Below are 16,061 nucleotides of genomic sequence, written 5' to 3' on the forward strand. Positions count from 1 at the left end.
ATTAAAGTTTTCATAATGTACTTTGTAATGATATAATTGTAATCAAAGTTAAAATGCATTATTTTTGAAGATTTGTTTGTTGTGTGCTTTAATGCACTATACTTGCATTATACATCATAGTATAGGTCTAATGATGAATTGGTAAGTATTAATATGCATTAAAACTGTTTACAATTATTTATGACATCACACAATGCATTATGAAGTGCTTTACAAGGCATAATTAATGCATGAAAAGAACATCTAAAATGCATGCAAATTACAAAGAAACTGAAATTATAAAAAATAAATTAAAAACTTTAAAAAAAAATACTATAATGAATGCTTAAAAATAACCTGTTTTAAGCATTTATGTAATTATAAATGCTAAAAAGCCTCTTTTATTGTAATTGCATGCAAAATGGAAGACAACACAGTCTTTTTGCATTCACACTGCACCGAAAAAAAAGACACATGGGTTTAGAACAACATGAGATTGATTAAATAATGATTTTCTTTTTGGATGAACTCTTCCTTTAACCTCACTGAATCAAAATAAAGCTGATTGGAGCTCAGACAGTTATGACATGCTCTCCTTCCCTCCCAGTTAACCTTTGTTTCAAAACTGTGGTGAGAACTGACCTGCACTAAAACAAGGCTTTTTATGACACTTTAAATCATATCATCACAGTCAAGGTGTAATATGTTCATTTGTAGCTTTAACTTGTTTGTAACATTAGCATAGCCGAAGCATGTAATTAGCTTGCCATGCTAGGAAGGATTTTCTTACAGACAAAGACAATAGAGTCTGTAATTAGTCAAATAATTTCTTTCCAATATTATGAGATATTATGCTTGCCAGAGTATGACACTGAGCTTTAATAACAAGCATGGGTCAGAATAAACGATCAATTAAGATTTTTAGATTTCTGTGCAAAAGCACAATTAATTCATTGTCACACTGTAATGAAAGTCTCTAATCTGACTCATCAAACACAAGGTCAACTTTTAATAGGAGATATCGCTTCTTCATTCTGAACGCTCTGTGTTTTCCTTCAGGTTGTGCTGCTGTGAGTTGTGCAGTGCTATTTTGGGACGGCACGTTCTGAACGGAAAAATGACAAATTGCGATGTCAGGCAGCGGTGGGATAAGTAACGTATCAAAGGCATCTGCTTGAATTGCTTTGATAAATGGATTTTTCCTGAACGTGTTGAAATCGAGGGTCGCCAGAGGAAAGCTGAATATTTCCCTATTTGCCGGATACAAAAAAAAGTTATATCCTGAGATGTCGGCTGCCAGGACCTTCCGACAAAATCTTTGCTGGAAAAAATAAATCGCTGATGTAGATGCTGATACACAAAATCAGTTTAAAATTTGAAAGAAAGAAAAATAGTACAGGGATACAGCTTGAAACCTAATGAAAATCTTACGTGTACCTTCTCCTGTATGACTCATGCATAATATTTGCAGGTTTTGGCATGTAGTCCATCTGCTAAAAGTTCACAAAACTGACTTAAAGTATAAACGCATTTAAAATGTACAGTTTTTCTCTTATGGGAAAACAGACCAAAAATATTGATGATTCATCCACAAAGACTGAAGAAATGTTGCCTTGACAACTAACTCAAAAAAAAAAAAAAAAAAAAAAAAAAGGTTCTAGGTGAAGCACAAAAATACGAAAACTCAAATTTCAAAAAATCAAATAAAATAAAGCCCAGTTATATATAGTTTTATAATAGTTTTCTAAATAAAAAAAGCACATAAATTACTAAAATGTCAATTCTAAAAAAAAATCTAATACACAAAAATATAGAATAATTAATTAATTTAATACTTATATTCAACACATGTATTAAAAGTGACCATGAACACTTGATAGATAGATAGATAGATAGATAGATAGATAGATAGATAGATAGATAGATAGATAGATAGATAGATAGATTCTTTGATGTTCTAGTTAAAAAAAAATACAGATTGTATGAATTCAAATCATTTTTATTTCATCACAATCAACTTGCAAACCAAATCGCCCTCAACTTCAATTCAAAAACTACTCCATTCTCAATTCAATTGTGAAGAGGAGAAGATCCATTCTATTCTGTACAGGCTTTAAGGGATGAGCATTATCTGACATTTTTGATAAAACACAGGCAGGAAACTCAGAGGAAGTCTGCCTTGAACCAAACCTCACAGAGCAGCAGACATAATGGGGCTAGCACTCAATGGGACACAATAACTTCTCAAGGAGATGGTAGATCGTTCAAAATAACACAATGTACTGTACTGACATCCTCTCATGGATCAACAACGACAGACACTGCTTGTTCCAGAGTGGCAATATGATTCTTTTAGGCCCTGAGTTGGTCTTCTTGTATTGGATGGTAATTCAAGAACATCTACTTCTTCATGGTAATGAAACGACTGTTCTGCTGTTCTTTTATCGAAGCGCTTACCCAATACTCATAAATGTTTGAGTAATTCCGTTAAGCCCAAGAACACGGTACAGCTGGCATCGCTGCTTTTACATTCTTCAAAAGATTAATGCTTTAATAACTGCAAATGAAGTGCCATGTCTGCAGAGGAGGGGAAAAACTATTGATTTACTTACAGCTTAGATAATGAAGGGCTGGCTCTTATTCCACAATGTGTTTTTGCAAAGATTTGCTGGATTCAATCTAAGGTCTATTAAAGAGAGTATATAATGGAAAAGCTTCAAATATTCAGTGACCATATGGTACTTGTGGAAAATCACCTTAAATCTTGGTAAGAGAAGAAAGCTCTGTGCTCATACTTTCAAAAACTACAACTAACACTTTGTAAAGACCACCACAAAAAACATTACTAACCAGTCCGGCCATAACTGCTCCTTTTCAACATATTATCAGAACCAGAAGAGCTTTATTACCAAGTATGTTTAAGGAATTTGACTTGACGACAGGAGCTTCCAGTGTAGAAGAAAGTACAACATAGTGCAGACATACATAGGAAGACATACATCAGAGAAGCTATTGCTCTTCTCTAGTGGGAGAATATGGAAGTCATGTGCATTTTGAAATTTTCAAATGACATTTAATGTTCTTCTCAAAAGTGACTTAAAGGTTATGATGTACACATATATAAAATCTTTTTCATTTTTATTAATTGCTTATTACAGGTGCCAATGCAGATAGCCTTACTATTGTTATACATGCTTGTTAAATAAAATAATAATTCAAATCAAATTATAAAAACAAAAAACAAATAACATAAACAAATTTCAATAAAACAATTCTCCTCTACCAACCAAGGCTACACTGATTTAATCAGGAATACAATAAATATAGTAATCATGTAAAATCTTAACTTAAAATTAGTTTTTCTATTTTAATCTTTTTTTTAATTGTAATTGCAAATCTGAATTTTGATGTTGCAAATAAGAAATAATAAAAATGAATATTATATATATATATATATATATATATATATATATATATATATATATTATATATATATATACTATATATATATATATATATATATATAGTGCAAAGAAATATATTTTTAAGAAATGTTTCTTAAGCAGCAAATTAGCATATTAGATGACAATGAGATGATTTCTGATGCAATTACAATGATATCCCTGCAATAACAGGAATTATGTTTAAAGATTAAAATAGAATTTTAAATTGTAATAGTTCACATTATGACTATTTTACTGCTTTTTTTTTTTTTTGATTAATTAAATGCAGCCTTGGTGAGCATAAGAGAATTTTCAAAAAACATTTTTTCAAAAAAAAAACTCTTTTATTTTCCAAAATCATTTGCATTATGCAATTATTTGCAAAATAGGATCATCTGCAGTTTCTTCACTGTAAAATATTGTTAATGAACCTAAAAGTATAAACCTAAAGGAGCAGAAACAGTTATTGTCATGTATGCTAATGTTATCCGTTTCAATTGTCATCAAATGAGGCTTTTCTCTTCTTGGTTGAACTTGATTGTGAGCATTTGCCTCCATTTTGATTGACAGCTGTAGCAGATGTTAATCATGATCATTTAACAATTTCTCTAAATGAAAACACAGATAATGGTTTGCATTGTCATTCTTGCAAGCATAACATTGCAACTATTTTACTGAAAATCTCAATTCATTATAAAGCTTGTAAGCTAGCAAAAGTAACCAAGGGGGCGGAGATTAGCAAAGAGTCAACTAATATTACAGACAAACACTTTCCAGCATCAAAATCATCTTTGACACCGAATACAAATCACAAGTGGATGTATTCTGAGAAAAACAAACACTTTGGCAAAAAAAAAAGCTATATATATTTTTCTGACAACTATCTGACATTTTAATAGAAGGATTAGTGTGGAAATGACATCACGAGTGCAATGTGTCGCTTATTTTGCAATCTGTTCAGCCAGTGAAGCGTCAGTTTTTGGATTCAGCGTTTGTGACGCCCAGATTGCCATAAAATAAACACTTTCTATCATGGTAATTGCTACGAGTGAATTCCAGCTACCTGAACGCAGGGGGTATGCTGATTTCGTTCCTGGCTTGTGGAGAGTTTCGCTGCAATAATTGGTTTACCCTTTAATTAGAGGAGAGTTAGTGCAGGTTAATTTTGTGTGCTTTTAAGCATTTAGAAGAGTTTCGGCCCCATGTAATGCTGGTAATCAGGTCTATAATTCACTAAATAAGTACTGCATATGACAACTACAAAGCTCTCTGAAATACTATTTTTATTTGAGGAAATTGTGGGAAACCCTTCAGTATACATAGAAAGAGTTAATAATAGAAAAACTTCAAATGCTCAGTAACCAGACAATACAAGCAGATAATATTCTAACCTTTTTAATGAACTTTTTAAATAACTTTTATTTGAGGAAACCACTTGTTTCATATTATTCTAAGCACCCTTTTCACATAAAACCTTTAAACTCAAATAAATATTTCAAGCCTACTTATAAATTTCAAAATAACCAGAAAAAAGCAGGATCACATACATTCATTACATATATTAAGAGTATTTAATGGGGAAAATTTAAATGATCAGTGACTATATTACACAAAAAAAATTATAAAAACATAAAAACACTAATTTAAATGTCTAATATATCTTATATTTCTTAGTTTTAGTGTGTGTGTGTGTGTGTGTGTGTGTGTGTGTTATGTGAGATAAGAGCACAAATAAATATTAAGTAGAAAAAACAAAATACATAAGTAGAAAAAACATAATCATGGACATTCAGTACCTATTTTTTTTAACTAATTTAATATATAAACATCAAATTCTCAGTGACCAGGCAGTTCCAAAATTAATAATGTTAAACTTTATAATTGACTATTATTTAAAAAAAAACACTAGTTTGATGTCTGTTGTATTACTCTGAATTGTAATATTTTCTTTTTTTGTGTGTGAGATAAAAGAGCAAATCATTATTTCATGCCTACTTATTTATTTGAAAATGAATTTAAAAAAAGCAGGATCATGTACTTTCCACATATATACAAATATATAATAAAAAAAAAAAAATGTCAAATGCTTAGCAACCAAACAGCACCTGCAGATAATATGGTAAACTTTATAATTAAACAATCATTTCAGGAAACTAGTTTCATGTCTGTCATATTACTCTGTGCTCTTTTCCACAAAAACATCTGAACTCAAATCAATATTTCAATCCCACTTATTAATTTGAAAATAGGTAGAAAAAGCATAATCATGCATATTTAATACATATAAAAGAGTACAGTATATAATAGAAAATGTATATTAAATTATATTCGGATGGTATTAAAATTAATAATGCTAAACTTAATAATCGAATATTATTCCTGGAAACCACTAGTTTCATGTCTCTAATATTACTCTAAGCTACATTTTTTAATGTAAGAATTATGTGACTTTTTATGTGAGAATAGAGCGCAAATTAAAATCTCAATCTACCAAATAAAAAAAAAAAAAAAAGAAAAAACAGAATATATTAAATACATTAAAATAAAATATAACTTAACTACTTTAACTAAACCAAAAATAACAAAACTTTATAAAAAACTTATAATTAAAATATAATTGACTATTATTCCATGTTTCTCATACACTCTGTGCTCTCTTTGCAGATAAATAAAAAACTCCAATATATATTTCATGACCACGTTTTTAAAAAATAAATAGGAAAAAGCAGGATCACGTACATTCAAAGTAAATATAAGAGCCTTTCAGTCCCATTCAGCCTGTCTGGCTTTATTTTGTGAGAATGACCGGCTGAATGTACATCATTCTTACTTACACGGCCTCTCCTGAGCTGACATATTTCTTATTGAAACAGGAAGCTGGGCTGAGACATCGAAGGGCTGCCTTTCCTTTTTATAGCCAATAGGCTTTAGTCGATGTCACAGCCATGAATCATGATTTGTTACTTGCTATTGCCAGTCAGCAGCAGGTGGTATCAGTGGGAAGGACATTCTCATTTTACAGAGGCAATTTGCATATGCCCCTGAAATGATGTCATCAATATTTCTGCTCCTTTTTCCAGAATGAGTAAGACCGTAAACTTCAGATGCGTACTGTACATATGCTAAAAATCAACTGTGCCAACTTCAAGCATAACTAATAGTCTCAAAGCAAACAGACATGCACAAAACTCTTGATTTCAAACAATGAGTGCTTACCTTGTCCTGAAGTTTGCAGGATGAGGATGTCCATCATATAAAGATAAAAAGTCATATTCTTCCTCCACAGCGAAGGACTGAAAAACTAGATGAATTCTGCTCCTCTCCTCGGCTACAATAACCCACGTACAGTTCGCTCCGTTCGGGTATCCGTGAGGAAAACCTGGACTTTCTATGGTCCCATTTTTCCCTTTTAATGTCCCACCACATGTATAAATGAAACCTTTAAAAAGAGAGAAAGAGAAAGAGAAGAAAATATATGAGTCCATAACCCACAAAAAGAAAAATCACAAACTTCTTGCAGGTCAACATGAACATGAACAACATTTGCAACCATTTTTACTTTTGTAGTGTGATCTATTATTAAGTGAAACAGGACATTCAGTTCTAATAAAGGTAGGATGATTGATTTTATCCACAAGACATTGACCTTTCAGTAAGCTCCGCCCCCCTTGGTTACTGTTGCTACTCAGACAAGATTTACAGAGCATTACATTGGAATGAATTGGTGATTTCCCAATTCATTGGAACGTTATGTGCAGTTTTAAGGAGTGAATCAATGCCTGACGCACAGAAAGTAATTCATTCTTATATATTCTGTTTTACTGTGAAATACACCATATTATGGAAGTAAAATGGTTTGTGAACTGCATTTCATGTTGTAAGTCTTCTGAGTCATGACAGAACAATTTCTGAGCAATACAGGAAGAGAAAAAGAAGAAAATATGAGTCTATAACTGCCATAACCTACAAAAAGAAATAAAAAACACAAATGCCTTCCAAGTCAATATGAAACATTTGCAACCTTTACTTCTATACTATGAGGTATTTCCAAAGATCTTTTACTATAATAAAGATAGGATGACTGATTTTATCTATTGTCTATAACTGTCATAACCTACAAAAAAAAGTCAACAAACATTCACAATTAACTACAGGTCCTTCTCAAAAAATTAGCATATTGTGATAAAAGTTCATTATTTTCCATAATGTAATGATAAAAATTAAACTTTCATATATTTTAGATTCATTGCACACCAACTGAAATATTTCAGGTCTTTTATTGACTGATGATTTTGTCATACAGCTCATGAAAACCCAAAATTCCTATCTCAAAAAATTAGTATATCATGAAAAAGTTCTCTAAACGAGCTATTAACCTAATCATCTGAATCAACTAATTAACTCTAAACACCTGCAAAAGATTCCTGAGGCTTTAAAAAAACTCCCAGCCTGGTTCATTACTCAAAACCGCAATCATGGGTAAGACTGCCGACCTGACTGCTGTCCAGAAGGCCATCATTGACACCCTCAAGCGAGAGGGTAAGACACAGAAAGAAATTTCTGAACGAATAGGCTGTTCCCAGAGTGCTGTATCAAGGCACCTCAGTGGGAAGTCTGTGGGAAGGAAAAGGTGTGGCAAAAAAAAAACGCTGCACAACGAGAAGAGGTGACCGGACCCTGAGGAAGATTGTGGAGAAGGACCGATTCCAGACCTTGGGGGACCTGCGGAAGCAGTGGACTGAGTCTGGAGTAGAAACATCCAGAGCCACCGTGCACAGGCGTGTGCTTTTGAACCAGAAACAGCGGCAGAAGCGCCTGACCTGGGCTACAGAGAAGCAGCACTGGACTGTTGCTCAGTGGTCCAAGGTACTTTTTTCGGATGAAAGCAAATTTTGCATGTCATTCGGAAATCAAGGTGCCAGAGTCTGGAGGAAGACTGGGGAGAAGGAAATGCCAAAATGCCTGAAGTCCAGTGTCAAGTACCCACAGTCAGTGATGGTCTGGGGTACCATGTCAGCTGCTGGTGTTGGTCCACTGTGTTTTTATCAAGGGCAGGGTCAATGCAGCTAGCTATCAGGAGATTTTGGAGCACTTCATGCTTCCATCTGCTGAAAAGCTTTATGGAGATGAAGATTTCGTTTTTCAGCACGACCTGGCACCTGCTCACAGTGCCAAAACCACTGGTAAATTACTGTGCTCAATTGGCCTGCCAACTCTCCTGACCTGAACCCCATAGAGAATCTGTGGGATATTGTGAAGAGAAAGTTGAGAGACGCAAGACCCAACACTCTGGATGAGCTTAAGGCCGCTATCGAAGCATCCTGGGCCTCCATAACACCTCAGCAGTGCCACAGGCTGATTGCCTCCATGCCACGCCGCATTGAAGCAGGTCATTTCTGCAAAAGGATTCCCAACCAAGTATTGAGTGCATAACTGAACATAATTATTTGAAGGTTGACTTTTTTTGTATTGAAAACACTTTTCTTTTATTGGTCGGATGAAATATGCTAATTTTTTGAGATAGGAATTTTGGGTTTTCATGAGCTGTATGCCAAAATCATCAGTATTAAAACAATAAAAGACCTGAAATATTTCAGTTGGTGTGCAATGAATCTAAAATATATAAAAGTTTAATTTTTATCATTACATTATGGAAAATAATGAACTTTTATCACAATATGCTAATTTTTTGAGAAGGACCTGTATTGCTACTCAGACAAGATTTACTGAACATTCCATTGGAACCAATTGAAGTTCAATACAATATTACAATACATTTTTCCCAATCAAAACAATTCCTGATATTAAAAATCCATTATTTCTCACATACTCTGCTTAGATGTCAAACACACCAAATTATGGAATTAAAATGGTTTGTGAACTGCATTTCATGTTATAAATCTTCTGAGTTATGACGGAACAATTTCCGAGCAAAACAGGAAGAGAAAGAGAAGAAAATATTTGTCTATGACTGCCATAACCTACAAAAAAAAAAAAAAAAAAAATCACAATTGCCTTGCAAATTAGTTTCAGATACCCAGACCTTCAGACTGATGGCAGAAGGTCTGGGAACCTTGGCCACTTTGAATGACCAAGGACTGCCCAAGAAGCCATATGACTGACAGGTAAAGCAACCAATCACAGTTCGTTTTGTGCCTTGTCATGTTTATGGGGACGGAAATGTCCCAACAATATCAGATTGATTATATCCATCAGAAATGGACTTTTCACTAAACTCCGCCCTCTTGGTTACTGTTGCTAGTCAAGATTTACAGAGCATTCCATTGGAATGAATTGGTGATATCCCAGTTCACTGGAACTTTATTTTTTTTAAAGTGAAAGTGACCTGACATACAGCCAAGTATGGTGACCCATACTCAGAATTCGTGCTCTGCATCCCATCCAAAGTGCACACACACAGCAGTGAACACACACACACACTGTGAACACACACCCATAGCAGTGGGGAGCCATTTATGCTGCAGTGCCCGGGGAGCAGTTGGGGGTTTGGTGCCTTGCTCAAGGACACCTCAATCGTGGTATTGCCAGCCCGAGACTCGAACCCACAACCTTAGGATTAGGAGTCAAACTCTCTAACCACTAGGCCACGACTTCCCCTATGGGCAGTTTTAAGAATTAAATAAATTCCTACCGCATAAAAATTAATTATTTCTAACATATTTTGTGTCACTGTGAAAAACACCCAATTATGGAAGTAAAATGGTGGGAGAAGTGCATTTCACACTGCAAGTCTCCTTAGGTATGACAGAGCAACCTCTGATCAATACAGAAAGAAAAAGATAAGAAAATGACTCCATAACTGCCATATCCTACACAAGTCTATATTTGCAACTGGTTTTACTTCTGAAATATGATATAATACTAAGTGAAACTGAATATCCAGTACTAATAAAAGATAGAATGATTTATTATATCTATCAGAAATGGACTTTTCGCTAAACCCTGCTCCCCTTGGTTACCGTTGCTACTCAGACTTACAGAGCATTCCATTGGAATGAACTGGAGATTTTAAAGTTCATTAGAATTTTACATACATTTTTCCCAAACGAATCAATTCATGATCCGAAAATTTCAATTATTCCTCACATACTCTACTTAACTGTGAAATACACCATATTATGGAAGTAAGATTTCTCATTATAAGTTATGACAAAACGATCTCTGAGCGATACAATTATCCTCTGGGAGTTGTTTGTATAGCTACAGTAGTTAGTATTCCTCTCTGAACTTAATACAGCAGCAAAAACATTTCTCAACTCTCTGAAAATGAAAAACAACTGGTGACATCTGACATCACAATCACATTAGTCAAATCATGCCAATTTGTGCGCTGATGCCTATAATGGTTCAGTTGTGACATGGGTTACTATAACTGTGCGAAAGTTTGAGTCACCATCGTCAGATGGCTGCTCTAGGAGACGTTAGGGTTTTTTTTTTCTTATGACCGTTCCTCATATGTCAACCCATCCACCATCGTGGGTGTGCATCTACCACCTGCTACACAAAAATTAGTAGGGCTTTTTATGCATCAACCTGAGCAAATAGACTGGTAATGACAACCACCATTAATTAAGCTTTTCCATTTATCTCCTTCCGCTTCCCTTAAGGCATAATTAGATTTGCCAACTCCCTGAGATCAAGGATCTTTTCTCTCCCATTCTTTTTCCCTCAATCTTGTCAGCCAGGAAGGCAAGGAGAATGAATTTGAAGGGAAAGGCTTGCATTGACTCATCTCAGATCTAATACAATCACTCCACACATCCACATTCACCTCAAAAGAACAGCAAAGAGAAATGCATCAAGAATGCATAAAGAAAACAGACACCTTTGACAAGTATTACATTTTAGCACATTTTCTTTAAAAATCTCATTAGTTTAACATATCGAGATGTTTTACTTTTGGATTTTCTTTAGATTGTCATTACTGCAACACTCGTCCATGTAGTTGACGATCCAATGAGCCACCATTTGGTTTCTATTTATCACTCCTAAAAACCCTGCCCACTCTGAAATCTCACTGGCTCAAAATCCCATTCTACACATCAGATATGTTCTAATTGATTCTGATTGTTGCATTGCATTTTCACTTTCAGTTAGGTCAAACAAATTGCTTGTCACTGGAACATTATTGCATTGGTTTAAAAATATTTAGAAAATAAATACTCAACCTGAATGATTGCAGGCAGGTGTCACATGACACTGAAACATCATGAAAAGAAAAGAGAAAATCCCACACACTGCAGTAGCTTGCAAAAACAGTCATTATATTGCAACACTGCAGTTATGCAATACCTGATGAAGGCTGTTAGGCTCAAACACTGCAATATATTGATTTTTTTTGTAAGCTATAGAAGTGTGAAGGATTTTTTATTTATATGCACATACAAAAAATAATACAATCACTTTTTAATTTAAATCAGCATGAACTGAATGCTATACAGCAAGTACTACACCATGATGCATAAATAATTTACAATTCAAATATGTCATCATTGTCTCATTACAGTAATGATTATGAGGAGGGATTTGCATGCACATGTAAAACAGGCATAATTTTCTTTAAGCAAAAAATAATCTACTCCTTCCTAGGGGATTTTAGAGTGAAGTATGATCCGTATGTTCAGTATGTTCTTAACAGGTTTGTGAGATTCATCAGACATGCAACACACACACAGAACTCCACACTAAAATAATTCATTCTACAGGGACATAAAAAAAAATGATATTTGTATTGGAGAGAATCATGATCATTTCTAAATAATGCAACAATTAGAGCAACAATATTCTAATTTGCTTCTAGCTGTTTCCCACAAACTAAATCTGTGAAATATTCCAGAACAAACAGTCATGTCTCTAAAGGTCCTGTCATTAAAATTTGGATCGAATTAAGCAATAAGGTAAAAGAGACAGTGTAATATTGCAAAGAATCATGGCTAAAGGCTATCTTTAGGAATGATGCACAACAACAGCAGGCTCCTTCATTAGGACATAATGGCCTGATATGAATGCACCAAATAATAGACTTTAAAAAGGAACATACAATACTGTGAGATAAAGTATCGCAATATACTAATCTAAAATTGCATACTGATAAGTACAATACTAAAACTAACACCTGCTATGGAAAAGTGCAGTGAACTGGTTGTTGCCATGACATATTTAATTTAGATTTGATGGAACACGTAATAAATCAGCAACTAGAACCAGTACGATCTATTTTGAAAGGTTGGTTATAAAGCAGTGAAAAAGAAAAGTCAGGACCATGTCTGTTGCATCACTATTGCATTATATGCGGATCTCAAAATGACTTGAAAAATAGCTACAGAAAATCGTGTTCAAAAACCTAGAATCCATTGGTTTCTGCCCAGAGGCTCAACATCAAACAAACATTTACAGACAGCACCAAAGACTTTGCAAATTCTGCAAGTGCCCAATCTCTTTTATCACAAACCTTTTATGGCTAATTAAAAAAAAGACAATTCCATCAAGTACAAAACGTTTTCATACCTTCTCACTTTGATTGCAATTAGGTTACGTCACAGTACGACATTTAAAAACCTTCTAGAAAGCACATCAAAGATAAAACGAGAACTGCTGTGCAGTTTACAGTACAGATTACCAAGGAAGTCTTAGATTTTAAGACTTTAGTTGCAAATGCATCTTAAAGTTGGTAGAAAGTTGTGGAAACAACATCAGAACTTAAATACAATGCGTTTTACTATGAGAACAAAACTAGACCGAACTACAGTACAACATTTGTGGATGATTTTGATTAGGTTTACACCGTTTTATTGGACTTGGGTCTGCAACCAAATATCTAGAATCAAAGTGGTCTAATCAATAATAATTGGTCTAATAATTGTGTAATCGGCACATCTGTAGGCCAAAATGAGATCTAAATGAGAAAACAGTGAAAATACTATCCACAACCCAAGCTGCATGATGTAAAAAAGCAATAAGAGGCAATGAGTTACAGTGACTTTACCACGATTAAAAGATAAAATCATTGAAATGCACTTACTAGAATGTATTATTGCCTTTATTAAAGCTTCATGTTTATTATTATTATTATTAATAATAATAATAACCATACTGTAGGTGATACTGTAGTTGTGTACCCTTAGTGTATTAACATAGAACTCAAAAGAATGCATTTCCACACGCATCCAATCTGAACTTCAGGGCGGAACACTCCATTTTAGGATGTTCATCTGCACGCTTCAGCGGGGGCCGTTACATCTATGCAGCTGTGCCTGGATAATGCTAAACCATTCATTTCTTCGGGCAGCTGCAATTGGAGGCAATCATGACCAAAATCAGCCTTTGTCTCCATTCTCAGTGTCACATCACGGGGTGATTTCGGTCCTTGACCGCCCTTAATCTACACAGAGAAAGCACAAGATAGACTCTTAGAATTGAGGGTTATTTCTGAAGCGTCGTCAAGCCCTTTGCACAGCCATTTGGCATTCGGTTTTAAAGGCTGAGCACAAACTCATACCTTGTAGACATGAATTTTATGGTTATTTTCTTTTTTTTTTTATCTGACACAAATACTACAGTCCAAGGTCAAAACTCAAACTCAATACTACTGTTAAACAACATTTTTGTAAATAAGAATAAAAAGGTGCCATTTATTAAAAAGTAATTATTGACATCAAGTAAGCCTTATGTTTTGCTTGTTTTGACAAGGAATCTACACAACTACATATTTGCTACCAAAATGATCATTATCAGTGTTTTTTATGCTGAATGAATAATAAAATCATTAATTAATAAAACACTTAGGATGTATAACTTTATATGAGGATGAATCGTCTCAAAACATCAGCAGTACGGCTGCATCAATATTTAAGAATTGTCCTACAAAACATGAGTTAAAAAACTAAAACAAAACATACAATAAAAACTAAAATAATATAAACAACAGCAAAACAAAATATATATATATATATATATATATATATATATATATATATATATATATATATATATATATATATATATATATATATATATATATATAACAACAAAACTAAAAAACTAAAATAAAAAAGAAAAACAAAACCTAAACTAAAATAAAACAAAAATCACAACAAAAATATAAAACAAATGAGAACAAAACAAAAACAATGTCTTGCCAAATTTTTAAGGGACCACTGTTGGTTGTCCTGGCTTAAAAAAAATGACAGCAATTTTAAAGAACACAAAGCACACACACAAACTAACAAATTAATAAATAAACTGCTGTAAAAAAAATTAAATAAAAAATAAAAAAGCCTAGGTATCATAAAATATTGTTCTATAATCATGCAATTTCAAGATATAAATTTTGGGGAAATTGTAGCCTATTTAAAATCCACTTGGCTGAAGAAAAAATAAATAAATAAATAAATAAATGCTATCTGTCTGAATCAAACAGGATATGCAAAAAAAAATGTAATGCAGGATTTGATTGCATCCATAGGGATTTGATTAGATTGTGAAAAGCAGTATGGAGTCAGAAGAATTGCATTAAAATTGCTTAAAAGGTTCACACATTCTCTCCAAGCTAGAGGAGTGTACAACAGACCTCCTTCACATCAAACATGCGAGTTAATCACTTCTGAAAGATTTCTATCGAATGCTGAAATCGCTTTATTACAGTTTGCTTGGAGGGTTACGGCCAGTCTAATCTTTAGCCTAGCAAATGGCATGAAACAGCTGCAGAAATAGACCTTTCTGGAACAGAATCCATTAGAGATCAATGTAAACTTGCTTCAAAACCACTTTGAAAAGGCGCCGCCCCAAAACGAACCCTCATGCTCCATCACGCACGATCACATCGCCCCAAATTTCATTTAGATGCTTTATCTGTGCTCCTCATTCAGCTTTACTTTCACGGCGGGAAATCTCGTCTCATCCACCAATCACTCTGATTATACGCTGCCCTCCCCGGGGTGACCGCTGACACCGTGATGGCAATGCGTCTGATGCTGCCCGCTATAAATTGATACGAGAAACAGCATTACCATCACGCTGTGATCGCCAAGTGGAGAAAATAGGTCAGTCATACGAATCAACATCTAAACACATAAATCTCATTCAAATAAGAATGCGGGCCAAAGAAGGGACCCAGCTGCTCCTGCTGTGATTTTAACACGTCGTCTCCATCCGCCAGCCACCGTACAGACCTACGAAGCCTCAATCAATTTGTTTTGCCACTGGAGATGCAGAACAGAGATGACAATACACCTCAATCATATTTCTTCACACATAACCAGATGGCCAGAGAAGAATCAGAGTTGACAAGCTCCAAAGGCTCGTACAGCACAGCAAATCCACACCGGCTTCCTCTTAGGGCCTTGTGTGTATAAGATACGAAGGGATATGCATGCAGACAGATTGAGAAAATACGTTTGGGCTTCCAGAAGGGTCACTGTAGCTCTGTTATTCAGCGTGAGGTGATTGGATTCAAAAATGCAAGCCAGTAAAGCCTTGATTCATTGGTAGGTAAGCTCTTTTAAACAACACTATAACTCCAAACGGAATGCTTTAGCCTGGAATGAGTTGAAAAGTAGAGGGTAACATTATAAATTTGCTTGGCTCATGAATATTAAAAAACATAGTTCAGAGGCAAAT

General features: G+C 34.2%; 1 protein-coding gene across 1 annotated transcript in view; it reads right to left on the minus strand.

The window, feature by feature from the left end:
- Positions 1-16,061, minus strand: part of LOC109105484 (CUB and sushi domain-containing protein 3-like) — a 242,628-nt gene that overhangs the window by 215,626 nt on the left and 10,941 nt on the right. The window contains 1 exon segment of the mRNA XM_042741717.1: positions 6,639-6,861. Coding sequence (XP_042597651.1) covers positions 6,639-6,861 — 223 coding nt within the window.

Source organism: Cyprinus carpio, chromosome B16 (assembly GCF_018340385.1).
Source record: "Cyprinus carpio isolate SPL01 chromosome B16, ASM1834038v1, whole genome shotgun sequence".
Classification (NCBI taxonomy): Eukaryota; Metazoa; Chordata; class Actinopteri; order Cypriniformes; family Cyprinidae; genus Cyprinus; species Cyprinus carpio.